A 17,503-nucleotide genomic window follows, 5' to 3' on the forward strand; every position below is an offset into this window, starting at 1 on the left:
AATTAGAATAGATAGTTATAACAAGACAAACAAAACCTCGACTTACTAATTTGCATCTCCGTTTGTTAACGTACAACTTGCAAGAACTTACGAGAATTACCCCTTGATTTGGCTTGCACTATTGCATTAAAAAATCAATATAACGAAAGTGCTAATATTGGAATACAGACAATGAATAGGCTGACCAGAGAGTCTAAAGGTCTAGAGTTTGTTCGGGAACCAATTAGCTTGAAAGTGTGGAAATTTAGGCACGCCATTAGGATACCAATTTTGATTGATAGACAGCAATATCGACTGTGATTTTTTTTTCTCATTGCGACCAATCGCAAGTCATAAAGAACGTGGTCTTACAATGAGTACAAAGTTACACAACATAAACACTAGACTAAGATGGCACGTGACATGCGTGCACTATCTACTATATGGTGGCATACTGGTGGCATACTATCGGAGCCGTCTGGTAGTCTCACATTTTCCGCCATACGTATAATGATGAGGCAGCATGAAGAATATATCAATTCGTTGTATCAAGCAAACAAGTCAAAGAAATAAAAGCAAAATTTATGTAGCAGGCATGGTGCTTGTTTGCATTGAAGCGAAACATGGAACTTAGCATGAAGTACAATTGATATGAAATGCACTGGATATAAATGTACACAGGCATGAGAAACTGGTACAATGGTGTATATTCATTGCATTACCAATTTCGATCACCATCGGATAAGTGATGATGACGTGGAGAAAAGCGTATTGCAAAGCATGCTTTGTCGTTATAGAGTTGATCTTTTTTTTCGTCAAATTTGATACTTGATCTGCTGATGAAAATAAAAAAGGCTAGTTCATGTTTCAGTGTTCTCATCCTCTCTCTCTCTCTCTTGTATATATATAGTACAACAACAACGACAACGACACATAAATAGGAATGTAGGAATAGTTGACAACCGAAATTGTAACCTCTCGTGGACACGAGAAGAAGTTTTTCTTTCCATTTCTGTTAGCGTTAATAGTGTTGAAATGAATGACCGATTTAGATTTTTTTTTTCCATTACAAGACATAGGAGACGGGCGTTGCGATTTTAAATATCCGATATGACCAAATTTGTGTTAATTTTGTTCTCCATTGTTTAATGCATAACCACGTAAAAGAGTTTTAACTTGCGTATTTCATTATTTGTGATATACCACAATTATATTAATTTTCTTTTGTGTGTGTGTGTGGTTATTGTTCCCATCACGAGTTTTTCAGATATGGGAAATATGACACGTCCGTCTCATAAGAATAACAATTCAAATCCTAGGACATATAATTATGTGTCATGATCTTTCACATTTTTTTTTCTTGTTTTGGTTGTATCATAAGGTCCACTGTCCTCGGTATCGTATTAGTTGATGTTGTCAACTCGTAGTTTTGAATTATTATACGAGAGTGATGATGGCTGATGTAAACAGGCTATGTACGGAGTTCGACGCGTCACTCACAATGATGGCGCTATAACGTCTAGCGTGAAATGTCATGTGAAAACGATGATGGCATGCGCCGAAGCTTTGTGGATGAAGCATTTTCAGACTCGCTGTTTGTGCATGTCTCGCTTCTTTTGCATGAAGAGTCGATCTTTCGCAACACTGCTCACACATGACACGTAAAGACTGTCCCGTGCAACGTGAGACATAATATCATGGTCCTACATGGCCAGTTTAAAACAAGAGAGAAAACTATGCAATTGTATGATATCGTCAACATTGTGCTCTTCGCTTCGAGCCTGGCAAACCAATGCCATTATTAGAAATTATTTTTTTCGCTTTGAAGAACCCGAATGTCTCTGCTTTGCTTTGACATTCACATTGCAAATTTGCAGTTCGACACGACATGATATAGTTTTGATTGTATTTTACATTTGGTGTGTTGCTTTTCATATCAATTTCCAAAATATAGAAAAAATTGACAAAACAAATAAACGTTTTTGCCCCGTGTCACATGTGATGCCGGTTTTGCGATCGGTTCGAACCGGAAACCGACTTACTGCTGGGCGAGACCGGATTGGTCACTTTGGCCGCAGCCGACTGCCCTTTCTCCACGTCATCAATCCTTATCCTGCATGGGAAGGAATCCCAACATGAACGTGAAACTGGGACTCGGATATAGGACAGGGGATCGATTCGTTTGAACCGAAGTACCACACTACTCATCATTCACTTACACCCATCACACCGGGTATTTACTGCAATCTGGCGGTTGTTGGGTGTCATGGTATACTAAAGAGTTTGCCCTTGGATATAGGACCACATCGAAAAATTTGCCGTGGCATCGTAACACCTGCCACAATAAATGTTTCGAAATTATTGTTTTCAAAAGGATAGGTGTCTTCTTTTAATGATGAGATATTTTGTATTTCTTTTAAAACATAAGCAATAAATTAAAAAAGAAAGAAGAAGAACGTGGCATATTAACGCAGAACTTGATAAATAAACACCCGGGGTGAACACACACATATACATATAGGTCCACACTAAGAAATTAGATAATTTTCTTTCTGAAATTCATTGAATAGTTCTAATGTCATTGGGAAAGTCTGCTTGAACCATTGGGTCCAACCCATCATTATCATGAGTGACATTTTGAAATGAAACTCAGAGATGAACACGTTTGGTAAATTCTGTTGTGGTAGTCTAGAACACACTGAGTGGCGGTGCACTTAAAAAGACAATGGCTAAAGGGGCATCGATTATCTCCAAGGTAAATAATGAGTACTCTGTAGTAAAGTACCACTTTGTGTTCAATAAAACATGAATTTGAAAAAGTGAGGAAGTACAAGTTTCATTGAACTTGGTTTCCAAGTAAGACAATTATGGAGATTTAAACTTCCGAGGTTTTCACAAAAATAATATCATGTACCATGACTGACGGGTTAGCAACAACAGCAGCGCCTTCCCTTAAAAGTCAGCGGCCTGTGATTTCTAAATTCTTCAATAAATTCTCTTGATATGCTTTGATTCATTCTATTCTACTTCATTTCAATAAATGCAATTATATGCCGCTTATTATCATCATCTCAACCATTTTGCATTATGAAAGTGACCAATAGAATTGTTTTTGAAACCAGTTTACATTTGTAAAGATTTCTGAATTTTGGCATTATCTGATCTAGATGAATTTTCAATTGCTATGTTTTCCATAGAGCTTAATTGTATTCCTAGTTGAATTTGAACAAATAGTGGCATATCACGTTAGGGGATCCACTGTACCATTAATTGGATGTATGGAGGCGCAAAATTGTGAATATACGTAAAACTGTATACAGTGACGCTCTTATTTTGTTGCCAAGACTAGTGTCTCACCGGAATGATGATCGCCGTAGACGCACACTCCTCCGCCCCGACGATTCTCGCTTTCTGCTAAGATACATCATTAGTACTGCACCTAGACCAAATACTCCGAAGACGCCAAGTAGCGCCCCCATAATGGTCACTATGCTGCCACTCCCGGTGTTTTTGCTGGGTTGCTGATCTGTCCCACCATTGCCCTCCCCAGCGGGTCCTGTTCCTTGTCCCTGACCCGGGACCCTACCGGGAATCAAACCCGGCCTAACGTCACTCCCCGCTCCACCTGTGTGTGTTCGTCCACCAGCGCCCCCAGCGTTGCCTCCGCCAGGTGCCATGGGACCAACAGGCGGTCCAAGTGGCCCACCACCCTGTGGACCTTGCGGTCCCTGTGGTTGCTGGGGAGGTTGCGGCCCCGCGTTTGGTCCATTGGGAGGTACTGGACCACCAGGTTGACCAGTTGGTTCGAATCCGGGCCGGGGATTGAAACCATTTCCAGCTCCTGGTCCTGGACCGTAGCCGGGGCCATAGTTTGTCCTCTCTGCAGGTGTGCCCGGGCCGAATCCTGGTCGCGGTACGAAGCCAGCACCAGGTCCAAATCCACCGGCACCAAAGCCGGAACCCGGATTATTTGGTCTCTGTCCTCTGCCTCCCAAACCGGGTCTACCTACCCCAGTGCCAGGCCCGTAAGCCGGATATCCGGGGCGATGCGGTCCTGACGGGTCGTAGCCGTTGGGACCTTGTGGAGGATTTGGCGGGGCCACTGTGGGAACTAGATTAGTAAAAAAAAAAAAAACAGGGAAAGAAGAAATAAGGAAAGTGACTGAATTACTGCATGTTAAACACCGTTGGTCTACGAGGAAAAGATTACTTTAGAAATTGATGATTACAATTTACTGCAATTTGGAGCGTTTCATACTCTCGAATTGTGGGATTTGACGTGTTTCACACGTTCAAAGCTGGTTGAAATGATTCCATAGTGTGGTTCCATTGAGAACACACGTTTTACCTATAACCTCTGAATTCATGGGGACAGTTTAACGGTGAAAGAACAGTCAATAGTAACAGGTGATAGATAATATGAGGCGTGACACAGGTGTAATACTGCTTCAAGTGACATGCTTTCTGCATTACTCATCGGACGACAACGTGCGCTCGCACCTTCCCTCGCATTCTCGCTCTTCAATATCTACAATAGATTATTGTTTAAGCAGACGGTATAATCATCTGGAACTTGCAATACTTACGTTTTTCGCAGCTCTGTCCCTTTCTTTTCCAGCCACTGCAACACTTATATTCCGTTCGGTAATTTACCTTCGTTGTCCTCTTGTAAACTGGTTGAAAAGTTACTCTGTACAGAAGAGAAATGACAGATATTACACATCTAACATCAGTTACTACCACACGTTACTATCGACATCACTACCAAGCGTTGTTTCAGTTATGATAGGCAACATCGTATTAAGAACGATCCCGTTATGTCCCAACCTTAGAGGTTAGTGTTACTACAGCAACGCATCTGTCGCCAACACTATGCACTGTACGACCACAACGATTGTGTCATGGTACTATTTTTGCCCCTTTCCTCCTAGTACTGAAATAGGGATGGTGATATATAAGTGAAATATTGACATGAACGTACATACACGTAGTAATGAGTGATGGAGATATCACTGCTGCTATTACTACCACTTCTACCACTGCCGTAACATTGATCACAACAGCAATGTATTCATTGTTATTATCATCATAGTTGTTCCGGTGTCTTTATTCTTTCCCGCTTCTTGTTCTTCTCCTCTCGCTTCTTCTTCTTCTTCTTCTTCTTCTTTTCCTCCTCCTTCTTTGCTTCTTGTCTTCTCCTCTTCTTCCATTTCTTCTTTACACTCTTCATTATTCTCCTTTTCCATTTTATCCTTTCTTCTTCTTCTTCTTCTTCTTCTACTTCTTTTTACCGCTTCTCCCTCTTCTACGTCTTCTGCTTTTGCTTCTTCACTTTCGACCTAAACTACAATGTAGGAGAGTTAAGGGATACGGGAAGGGAAGCGGGTGGTGATAAAGGGGGATGGGCGTGGTCATGGTGGTGGGCGTGGTCATGGAGGCGGGTGTGGAGGCATCGCACATCGGGGTACGAAGCTTACTTGTACACCTGGCATCCAGTGATGTGATGCAGCCATGAGCACGCCCCGTTGTACGGCACTACCCTACTCTGTATCGCCGAGGTCACCACGGTGTCCAGGCGGCTATACGAGAGAGAAGGTGCACAAACACAATAATAAGCACAAAGTTTTAAACTGAAATACCGCCAGTGTACTTTGTGATATCATTCCTTTTTTGTTGTGACTTGGCCAAGAAAAGGAGGTATGTATTTAAATTATCTTTTTTTCTCTCTCTCTCCTCCTCCTCCTCCTCCTCCTCCTCCTTCTCCTTCTTTCTCTTTGAAGAGAACTGCTTGGAATATGAAGCATATAATACAGCGCACTCCCGTTATAACGAACACGGTTATAACGAAATTTTGTTTCAACGAAGCGAAGGCCCGAAATAATAATCTACATACATTGTATTATCTTAATGTAGGCCCAATTTTATAAGCAGTTCGGCTCTAAAGAAATTTCAATAAAACGAAAGAAAACTGCCAGTCCCGTGGACGTCGTTATACACTGTTATAACGGGAGTAGGTTGTATACAAAAAAAAAAAAAAGAGATAGGTTCATAAGCTACAATCATGACAATGGCTTCGTGATAATCATTTCTGCAAGGGTAACAGATCAACTGAGAACAAAATCAATGATGACAAAAACTAAGCAAAAATACAATCAACATGAAACAGATCTGCAGAGTTTTGTGCGACTACGTATTTCAATATACAGTGACTAATACCTAAAGAAGTCGGACAATTTTACTCAGTCACACTACGCACGTCTGGAATCTTGAATTGAGTTAATAGGAGGGTTATGCTACTTCTGTCAACGATGTATTTTTGTCAGCAGTGATGACAAGCCTGACGATAGGGAGAGATGCAGACCCTGAACTGAGGGGGTAGCTGTCGTTAGGGGTCTTCGTTTGAGTCACAATGAACAATGCCCACGATTACCATATTCTACGACACGACAAGGGTAAAGCACGTTCAGCAAGTTCAGGTACATGACGTTGACTCTTTCAAACCTTTGTCACCCTGCCCGCAAAGTCAAATCAAAACGGGTGGGGCGAATGGGTATGAATCACTCCAAGGAAAAAGTAGGGCTGAAAGAGTCAAGGTCTGAAGATGGGATTTTTCTCCCTAAAGACCAAGATGTCATATTTCCAAATTGATATTACATTTCATGATTTACGGTTTGACTAATGGGTTATTGAAACATGCTTTCAAAAGGCAAGAATACATGAAGAAACATCGTTCGTGAGTATTGGCAAGTGCGCAGCATGCATGCATCCTATTGATAGCTTGTCTGAGATATCTCGCGAAGACCTGACCGCGTACAAGATAACCATATCCCATGCGATGTTCCAGCCGTGCGTAAACAGGAAACTAGTGTCTTCTTTCCACCGTGTGATATCTGTTTTTATAGAAGATGAGACTGCGCCTATGGGGAGTTTTGCTCGAGACGCTGGAGAAAATGAAATGGTGTAATTGCGCCCTCCGAGGGAGATGAATCACGGGCGTGACGAAATTGAGTCTTGCTGCCCCAGCCTACCCCGTCAAGGTTGGGTTGAATCACTGACTGCTTCGCTAGGACTCAAAGGGCATTTTGTAGAGAGAACTATGGCTAGTGGGCTTTGAAGCTGTCCTCTTTGCGTGTGTATGAAGTAGGATAAGTGAGTTTTAACGTAGCAGACCAGTAGCCAAGAAAGGGTGACGAGATGACGGGGTGCGAGAGGAGGGGGAGAGAAAGTGAATATAGGGCCTAGAAGGTGACCTCCCCCCCCCCCCCCCAAAAAAAAAAAATAGATAAATAAATAAATAATAAAAAAAAATAAAAATGTCGAGGAATATAAAGAGAAAAAGGACAGAAGCAATACATTCTTATTGGAGGTCCACTTTGGACTGTCGCGCTTACTTGGTGCAGTAACGAAACGCGAGTCACATTTTCCGATTCTCTAGTATTTTGCTTTTTGTCGGCACGACTAAAATGAGAAACAACATATACTTATAAAGTATTTGTCTCTTGGATAACAACTTTACATTACTTACGGCTGTCCGATCCTTTGGGTTTCCAAGTCCTAAAGTTCTCACAGACCTCGTCTAACATGTTTCTTTTTTCTCTCACGATGATACCATATTAACGTCTTATGATATCATCAATTTGTGTCAGCCAGGGGGTCTGCAGAGAGCAGTTCGGTGATGATGTGAGTTGCTTACGATTCTGCGCGGGTGTCATTTTTTTTAATTGGTCTCATATCTTGATGTTTACAGATTAATCAAACCACTGCCCTGAAACGCGGCCGTATCTTTTTTTTTATAAGATTGCAAAATAACAACAACGATGACAACAACACTGTATGTTCGTATTTGTCAATCGGAACCACGAAATGTATGGTGATAAAACAAAATGAATACTTCTCCGAATTAACATTTCATTTACTCTTTCAATGAGCTTTACAGCTTATGACAGTGTTTATACTTCCTATATATAAACTACTTTGCAAGTGACTGTGTTCATAAAAATGCTCGTTTAAATTCATTAATCTCCCCCTGTCATTCATGCCGAGGTGAAGGCTCATTTTTTCAGGGCTATTTTGACTTCGTTTCTTCATGAAGCACTATGTTTGGTTTCGAGATTATTTTGATTGACTACATTCATTATGGATGATTCCGAACAAAATGTCATAACTGATATATTTGCCCAACATATACATCAATTAGAATGTTAGTGACCGAAGATTTGGAAAAACACCTTAAACAACAAATATAAACAAGAATAATTAACACACAAACCCAAACATGGCATGTTTTTACATCACCGTTCCAGGGGCCTCCAAGGAAGCACTTTAAATTGTTGTCATTTACGACTTCGTTAGCCCTATTTCCTTACCGGTAATTGGCTATGACAATGCCGACTTTATTGTCTTAATCTTAATCGCCTGTATAAGACCCACGCCGCGCTGGGTAGCACCCGACCTTTACCTTCAAAAACACTTCAGTTAGGCGCCCTGAATGAACTTTTGAACCTTTCCACAAAGGTTTCGTAACAAACTCGCCCCCGTAAACGCTGCATAAATATCTTATATTCGCATGTAGATAAAATATTTGTAAGTTAAAAGGTCATTTTTTTTTCTGGCAATGCATTTCTTGAACAAATCGTCCACCTCATCTGCGTTTGCTAAGTTAAACCTCTGTGTGAGTTCCATCTGCTGGTGAGAACGCTAGCCAAGATTTTACGTCCAGGATTCTATATATCATTTCTGTCGATATACTCTGTAACATTCGTTGGCTACCAATGGAGACAAATGTGAAATGCTGCAGCATTCATTTCTGCAACAAATATAAGTTAGAGCACTTTCTAAAAGAATAAATGTTTCTGCAGATTCAACTAACTACTATTTTCAAAAGGCCCTGTCATAGGAGAGTATAGACGAGGAACCATCCGGTGTGCTACACGAATCATTGTCGGTCGTCTTTCGTTTATTGAATGCAGTAGTACATACTATAAAGTTATGCATCGAACATTTCAATTTCCTTGTTAGATCTATAGATCATCTTAAAAGTATTGTGGCACTCGCAAGTCAAGACAGAAACAACATCAATAACTATACTCATGTCTATACCCTCCTATCTTTCTCTCAGTTTAAAAAACAATAGTAATAACAACAACAACAACAACAAACATTCCTCTATGCAGTGAGTTAAAAGAAGACGTAATTATCGGATGGCCACGCCTTATTTTTTCCTTTCTTTCCAAACTTGAATATCCTCATTCTGCACACAAACATACTAGGAGGTTCCCACCTAACTGAACTGATCTATAATACAATAGCCACAGAGCACTTATACTGGACCACCAGCGTACTTTCAGCAAGTTGGATTACACTGTTTGGCGGCTAATTTCCCGCTTCCTACTAACCTACCTGTGTCCTCTAAATTGAGGTTTACCTCGGCTCCCAACGGACTATCTCCGAAAAGAGAGAGAAAAAGAGAAGGAGAGAGAAAGAGAGAGAGAGAGGGGGGGGGGGGTGAAGAAGAAGAAGAAGAAGAAGAAGAAGAAGAAGAAGAAGAACCGAAAAGAGATCACAAGAGAAAACGCAGCCATTTTAATTTAGTTCAAACAGACGTTGACCGCCAGACAGTTTGTACGGAAATTCGCAGGGGTTTATGTATAGAAGGGTGGAGATGAGCGATGCAAGATTGTCACAGGGTTTCAAGAAGAAAATAATCATTGTATGCCTTGTCTGACGCAGAAAATACCGTCGTATTATTTCCTTGTCTGAGAAAACGACAATTTCTGATCTAGAGAAAAGACAGAGATATTTTCATGTGAGAGATAGGGAAAATCCGACTTTAAAGAGATATATCGTGCTCACTCTTCATCAAAGCAGATATGAAAGTGAATAAGAATTTCGATAACATCAACAAGAGACCCTGCATGTGTCGTAAAATAACGCTTCTTATCATTATCATACCCCAGGTCTGATTAGAATGCTTAGCTTGGATGGACTTTATTTCCGCTTGGTAAACCTATCATATTAAAACTACCGTAAACAAAACGATAAAGATACACCCTGCGACAAAAGAGATCAGAGCCATTCAACCATTGAAACGACTGGAGACTCGAATTGTACTTATTAAGATTTTAATGATAATTGCTTAAAATCGATTGTGTCTTAAACATTCAGACGATTAAAACTGATAATGAAACGAAAATGATACTTGCGATGCTTACCATTAAATCATGATTTCATGATTATGTAAAGCAAACCTCTGTCTTTAAATAGTGTACCACCAAATTCGCGATCAATTTGTATGTCCTAGTATATGTGCTGGCCACACAGTTTCCCGTTATACACAATGTGACATGTTGTAATAGGCTTTATAATGTGAACTGCAGGGTGTACAAGAGTGTGCGATAAGTTATGAAATTCACTTTTTTAGCCTACCAACAACAACAAAAAAAAAAAGAATCTACTAGTATGTCAATATCGAGCGGTACTGGCGCCTATATGATAATGCAAGCATGTCAAAGTTCAAAATGGTTCTCTATTACTCTAACTGATAGATTTAGATCTTTGGGAGAAACTGTGATAGATGAGTAGTCACATGTGTCTTGATGATGTCACTGTCATGACTGTGCACTTTTTTCTTTTTTTTTTCACAAGTTTAGCAGTGTCTTAATCGCTCTATTGTTTAACTATGGTGAACTACAGAGATGATAACTATAAAAAAGGACGTAGGCCCTACGTGCCGCCCTGCCGTAAATTGCGAGCAGAAAGCTCTGAGAACTATAGTCGCTGCGATGTCACTCGAAATTCAACGATGTATTACCATGGTGGCAATGCCGCGAAATACCTCGCGCTTTAAACGGAAATTATCTTGTTCTTTTTTTCCTATCACGATACATGAACTCAAGAAGAGCGCTCTGTACACAAAATGTATTCGTGATCACATGTTTACGGCAAGAGGACACGAAAATAAGGTAAATGATTTTCGACCAAAATTTAATTTCACCATGATGGCAGATGTGTAGTTGTATGATGTTGCAGTAAATGTTTATAACATCCTGCGTTTTATAGTATCTAATTTAGTTTAATAAATCACGTGGTTTCTAGCACAAGCTGTCATCTATAAATCATGCTATACGAAGACCCAAGTTATGATATTCTGATATCTTTACTTATTTTTTTTTCTTCGTACCCCATGCCTTCATCATGTGGCTCATCTAATAAATTTGGAGTGCATGGGCATTCGTCCAACTCAGCAACACTCACCTCTTCCTCTTTAAAGTCCCGTTACTTCAAGGATCTTGCATGCTAAGCGTTTTTTTTTTTTAAATCGAAACTGGTTGTGAATACTATATATGACTGCAGGTATACCCCCACCCCCACACATAATTTTTCGAGATATTTCTCGATGAATAGGAACATCTATAGGCTACACGATTCTCCAGAAAGTTATCACTGGCACGGACAAGAATAGATTACCGACTGCAACGGCTATAGCCCGACGACTACATGTAATTCAAAAATGTAGTGGGCATCCGCAGCGTCGCAACTCTCTGATTATTTTTAGTCGACCAACAGGAACGGCGGGAAGAGATGATTGTACACAGGCTACTGACCTTCAAGATAAAAACAGACAAGGCTCACCGCCCCCTCTCATTTTCTTTTTTGTTTTATTGGAATTATCCAGCAAATTCTCGTAGCTAGGAAAATAACAACAGACACTATAGCGGGAAAAGATAGGAGGGCTATTCAGCGAACGCAACTTACGTAGGACGAAGGATATTAAAGGGGGATGCGTGACTATGAAAGCATTTGAAAATGCGTGGGCCGTTTATGGAATTCGATAACGAAATTGAAAGATTCCTATAGATGTGATCATATTACAGTCGACCTACTTGCCGCAGCAATCCGGGCGGCTATAATCATACTGAGTCCTTGTACGGTGAATCTGGTGACTTCGGACATCGGCAATATTAATATCTAATGAAGATTGTTAAGTGATTTGTTTTTGGGCTGTTGGGTAACGATGATTGTGAAATGACACTTGGATTAAAACTGAACGCGTGTAGTCTCTATAGCACTATCTTTTATGTTTCATGCTTTTCATTCGTTTTCTCGTGGGTGTAAATATGCTTTTGTGTATTTGCATGTTAATTTTAATATCTATTTTAATCGGTTTGTTGTGTCGATACGGGAATCGTGTTTTTGTATTGTATCATTGCGGTATGTACTGGAGTTTACATAAAAATGACTTGCATATAAGCGTGAAGACTTAAGACATAAATTAGTAGTATATGTAAATGTACATAAAAGGTTGTCGACCACATTCACTTACCAAAATTTTTATGCCTAATCTTAGATTTGAAATCTTAAATCCAGATTTTGAGAAAGTCGCCCAAAATCGGTTCATATTCAAGTCATTTTCAACACGAAAAACGAAAAAACAAACTTAAAAATTTGTTTTAATGCGTTCTTTTCAATTCATTTTGGCACTGAAACGAATCATATTATACAGGCTGTATGCATGCCAGCGAAATAATGATATCATAGCCTAACAATTTGGCCTTCACTTCACACATTATGTCTTTGTAAACCGAAATCATATGATATCAAACCTGTGAATACAAAACTCTACTCCGTTTGATGTATCCTCTTAATGATTAAATGAAGGACAGTCTTTGGCACGATGGTCATTTGTTGATTAATCACACAGAACACTTTCTAGGTTGTGAGGTCACGACATTCCTTATGAAGTTTTACATACACACAACCCTTGTCACTGTTTCATGACATTCTAGGAGAATTCAAGGTTCAATTCCTTCTGCTGGTTAATATGGCTTCATGGATATATGGTTTGCATAATTTTTTTTTTTTTTGCTGGAGATGCTTGAGCATTTTAATTTTGTGTGCGATGTGTGTATTGTGTGTGGTGTCGTGTCGTGACCTCGGAAACGAATACCGCCGCAGATGCCAAAAATAACAGGTTTGTTACCTCTAAAGGAATGAACGGGAAGAAAAGGGGGGCATGGAGAGCCCCCTCCCCTTCCACCCCAGCCCTCGGGGTCACGCTCTTCCTGTCTAGACGAAGGGATGGGACCCTTCTCGAAGTTTTGTGGTGGCAACAAGCTTTTGATATGACCCGTTAGATTGAAGATTTGACCGTGTAGATCTTTCTATGTCCTATATTCTTTCTCTCAGTGAAAACACAAGCTAACTTGCATCTCACCTTTTTAATATTTTCCTTTCTTCCCTGCACGGCAAGTTCCTCGAGATACTGGCTACCAGATTTATGTCCTAATTGTCTAAACTCCTATTTCCAATTCCATCGAAAGTTCGATCAAATAATAGTTTGTATAGCATTTACATATTATGAAAACATACACATATGAATTTGAATTCTGTCCATGAAGCGTTGTTGAAATTGATAAGTTATCAATATCAACATGTTGATTAAATGTTAATGAAACATTGGTGGATTAAAAAAAAAGAATGCGATTGACTGAGTATTTGATTAATTCCGTTTATCACTTGAATAGTTGTGAAGTACATTTTATGAAATGAATCATCGATCAATAAATCAATCAATAACAACAGGTTAGCAAATCAGTTATAATTTCATATGTCATCGATTTGTTCATGTAAGCATTTCCTTGTTGTATATCATTTGATAGTATATATCAATGATTTATTTCAAGTGTTTAAATAGGTCGATAAAAGGAAACAAAGAAAGAATTGAAAAATGAAGAGGATAGACGATATGGTATGAAAACGTCTGTAAAAATACCCTGAAACAACACCCAAAAACATACAAGAAACAAATAAAATCGTAATTTGTATCTAAAAGCATACACATTTTAACACCCCCCCCCCCGCGTATAATGTTTTTGTTTTTCTTCATTTCCTTAATTTAAATCCGAGAGAATGGTATTTACAACTAGTCTGATTAATGGAGTTGAGGAACTAATATTTTGTTCCGTAATTTCGCTTCATTTATTAATCACATGCATGGCCTCACGTTTAGTTCAACCTTCCACCCATGACATGATCATACATAATATTGAGTCATATAAAAGTCCAATTATTGGGCCTAATCAGGGCAAGTGTAGAATCAGGCAGTGCATCATCGCAGATGTAGAGAGAAAGTCATTGATGTAAAGTTCGCTCACTCTTCGTTGGGTGATGAATCCCCTGTCCACATACATTAAACGTCATAGTTTAATCTCGACACCGTGACTTCATTTAAAGAGTGTGCGTGTATATGGCATACGTTCCCTGAATATTAGAATCAATGATAAAGGAATAATCAAGTTATGAAGCAAGACAAAATGAAGAAAAACTATTACAGGGGTTTATTTAATCAAGAAAATATTTTCCCGCAATAACTCTGCGCTGTTTTTAATGAAAAAATCGAAACCAACCGTATCCCTCGCCGCAGAGATAAACTCCGAAATGCCAAACCGCAAACATGATTTCTGTTCTCTCCCACACTGTTAATTTAGGTCGCCATCTTGGAACAATGTTCCGTGGAAATCCCGCTGATTGACCACGGCCACCTTCATCTTATTAAAATCAGCTTTATCTTCTCTTTTCTTTAATCTCCCTCGAGGTTTTCGCTTTGTTTGTTATTTAGCGGTACGATTTCATGTTGCGATGATTTTAAACCTCGGTCACGATTCGAAAAGGGAAGCATTTAGATTCAGCGCATCGAAATTTCCGAAAGTTACCCCAATCAAATTTCCTCCACCAAGCTATCATACCTACTAATCTGGCGCCAGTACTGAGACTCTCCGCCGATAATATCAACATTTTTTAATACCCACGAGATCACATCTGCGCCTAAAAATGTTCAGGCTCTGTGTGACATAAGATGTATAGAAAAAATATAATGATTATACGTCAAAAAATAACGGCAGTGATTATTTCCCGTAAAATATTATCATGTATATTATTATGTGTTCCATATGTTCCCTTTTATATCTTGTCATCTCTCTCTCTCTCTCTCTCTCTCTCTCTCCCTGTTTGTGTGTGTGCGTAGGCGTACGTGTGTGTGTGTGTGTTTCCAAAGGAGCATGTTGTGCGTCTTAATATGACATTTTAATTTTATTCATCTTCCACAAAAGCATGCTATGTCTTTTCTTGAACAAATGGGAAAAATATCACTTTGCACACGGCTCTATAGTTTCACACCGACAACATCAGGTTCACGAAGTTTACATTAAAGATGAGGTGGGGGGTTCAGATATACCTGGTTGAAAACACTGAACGTGAGTTTTCAGAAGTGGAAATTGCAAATGCTCTCTATTCTTCTGGCGTGATAGTGAAAGTATAATCTCACGCTATACTGTCAACATATTGCGCCCTGTTAGATAAGAGCGAACGTGCGATATGGCGGCGTTCTTCTCTTACTATGCCATGTATGCTAGTTCTGTTCGCTTGTAACACCATGGCGCCTCTAAATAAAGAGTTTAGCACGTACAAAAGATTTGAATATTTTAGCTAGTGCTCTTGTTATTCATAGTTTGATTTCTTTCACAAAGCTCTCCTCTCACAATTATGCAAGAACCTATGTCGGACTTCGCACTACATCACACCCCTTAATAACACTTTAAAAATTTCCTCCATTTCCTCTATCGATTGTATTTCTTTTTTCTTTTCTTCTAACCAAGAACAATCAGTTGTACTTTTTGTTTACTTTGTTGCATGTTTACGTGACAAATATCCAAATATGAATGAAGTTAAAAAAGATTCCCCATTTTCACCAAGCAAACAAAACGGGTTGGGCAAGATGTTTCTCCTGAACATTCGAAAGCGCTGCATGTAAGAGTTTTATAGTGCATGTATCAATTCGATTCCAAGTGTAGCAAAAAAGGCTGCTGAAAACTGCTTATCCAATGACGGCGAGCCAGTGGAGTAAAAAGGATTCGATTCCAAATTACAAAAAGAAAAAAATATATAAAACGTACCATTATTTCATCGTCTTGAACGTGTCAGATCACGAGACAATGTCAAAAGTGCAAAATCAAACTTAAAAAAAACTGTCTTAAGTACGTGAGATGGCATAGACCAGAAAGAGAAAAATATGACAAACTGAAATAAGAGTTTCCTCCATTTCACCTATACAAACAAGAATCATACTTTCACAAAATACAGTGATATATTCCAATCTAAATCTCGTTGATGAAACTCACGAGAAGTGCTGTCAGATTTCGCGCGAATTCAGCAGAGGAATATGCCTGTACAAGTATTTAGATTTTGATTGGACGATGACTTGCTGAAACTTGAAGAAACATCCAATATCGCGTTGGAACGATTATTATCTCGTTGACAGTTTAACGACTTTAATACTTCCCTTTGCTTGATCTTAACATTATATATCTAAACGGGGAAATTGCACGCAGATGTAATTTGCTTGAGCTGAACTCCTTCTACTTTACTTCTTCCTATCTCTGTCTCGCTCTTTTCATTAAGATGAAAAATAAAAAGATCAAATTGGATCAAACTTGGCCAGAGATGATCGTATCGAACTCGTTCCCAGCATGTGACTGCGCGCTATCGCCGCCGAAAACTTGGCTCTGACGCAAGCAATCTCTGCGTGAAACGATGTAATTAACCTAAGATGGCGTGACAGAGCATATTACATCTTCCAAAAGTGTCATCTTAGACAACTTGCGATCTTTAATGAAATATTCCGAAAGGATTTCACGTTCAAAAAGAGACTTTTAAAGTTTGCAACACGATTTTAGCTGACCGCGTGCAAACTTTCAGCTACAGACCGATGGCAGTATAGCAGTAACGAGAGGAAGGGGAGAGAATGTTATTGTTACAAGATATGAAGTTTTCTTGTTTTCTTTGTTCATGTAGATTCCCTCGCAACGCTTTGGAAATGAGGTTAATTACCCCTGTATGACTAACTCAATTCGAATTCCAAAATGAGCCGCTTAATAAGCCCGACTAACTGGATGCCTCACAACCACTCACGCAACAACTGTACTCGCACGAGCTGTGAACAGCAGGGCTACATCTGGAACTATCTCATCTCACATAATATTCGCTGCACGATGACTGCATCTTGTGAAAACACGAACACACACACACACGTTTACACTCGCATACAAACTCGCACACGCAACACACAAACTAAAGCCTGTGCTAATTAATTCTTTTGCATGGTGCTAATTGATGTATGGTTTCCGCTGAATTCAACGTGACACAACGTCCTGAAGATTGCTGGCTATTGATCGACTGAAGAACAAATAAACATTACCTCAACAAAAATATTCCTGAAGCGTTCAATGATATATTCCATAGCTGAGAGAAGAAAAAAAATACAAGGATAATATACCTAGAAACATGTGCGTAATTGTTTGGAAGTCATACCGAAAGTCAATGAATTTTGAGCTCTTCATTAAAATAGAGATTCACCTCCCTCTACTTGCATTCTGTACCTTTTTGCTCGTCCGTCCACCCTCACCCCTCTGCCCCTTTTCTCTGCCCCAACCTTTCACCCCTTTTCTTCTCTGCTGCCCCCTAAATTTGA

General features: G+C 39.5%; 1 protein-coding gene across 1 annotated transcript in view; it reads right to left on the reverse strand.

The window, feature by feature from the left end:
- The window catches only part of LOC139741068 (uncharacterized), a 29,898-nt gene that overhangs the window by 1,302 nt on the left and 11,093 nt on the right, over positions 1 to 17,503 (reverse strand). Inside the window, exons 2-4 of the mRNA XM_071651654.1 lie at positions 5,457 to 5,558; positions 4,566 to 4,669; positions 3,337 to 4,090 (exon numbers count right to left, since the gene is read on the reverse strand). Coding sequence (XP_071507755.1) covers positions 3,337 to 4,090; positions 4,566 to 4,669; positions 5,457 to 5,558 — 960 coding nt within the window. The remainder of the gene's footprint in view (positions 1 to 3,336; positions 4,091 to 4,565; positions 4,670 to 5,456; positions 5,559 to 17,503) is intronic.

This window comes from Diadema antillarum, unplaced genomic scaffold (genome assembly GCF_040938485.1).
Source record: "Diadema antillarum isolate AM-2024a unplaced genomic scaffold, OU_Dant_1.0 seq00000900_RagTag, whole genome shotgun sequence".
Lineage (NCBI taxonomy): Eukaryota > Metazoa > Echinodermata > Echinoidea > Diadematoida > Diadematidae > Diadema > Diadema antillarum.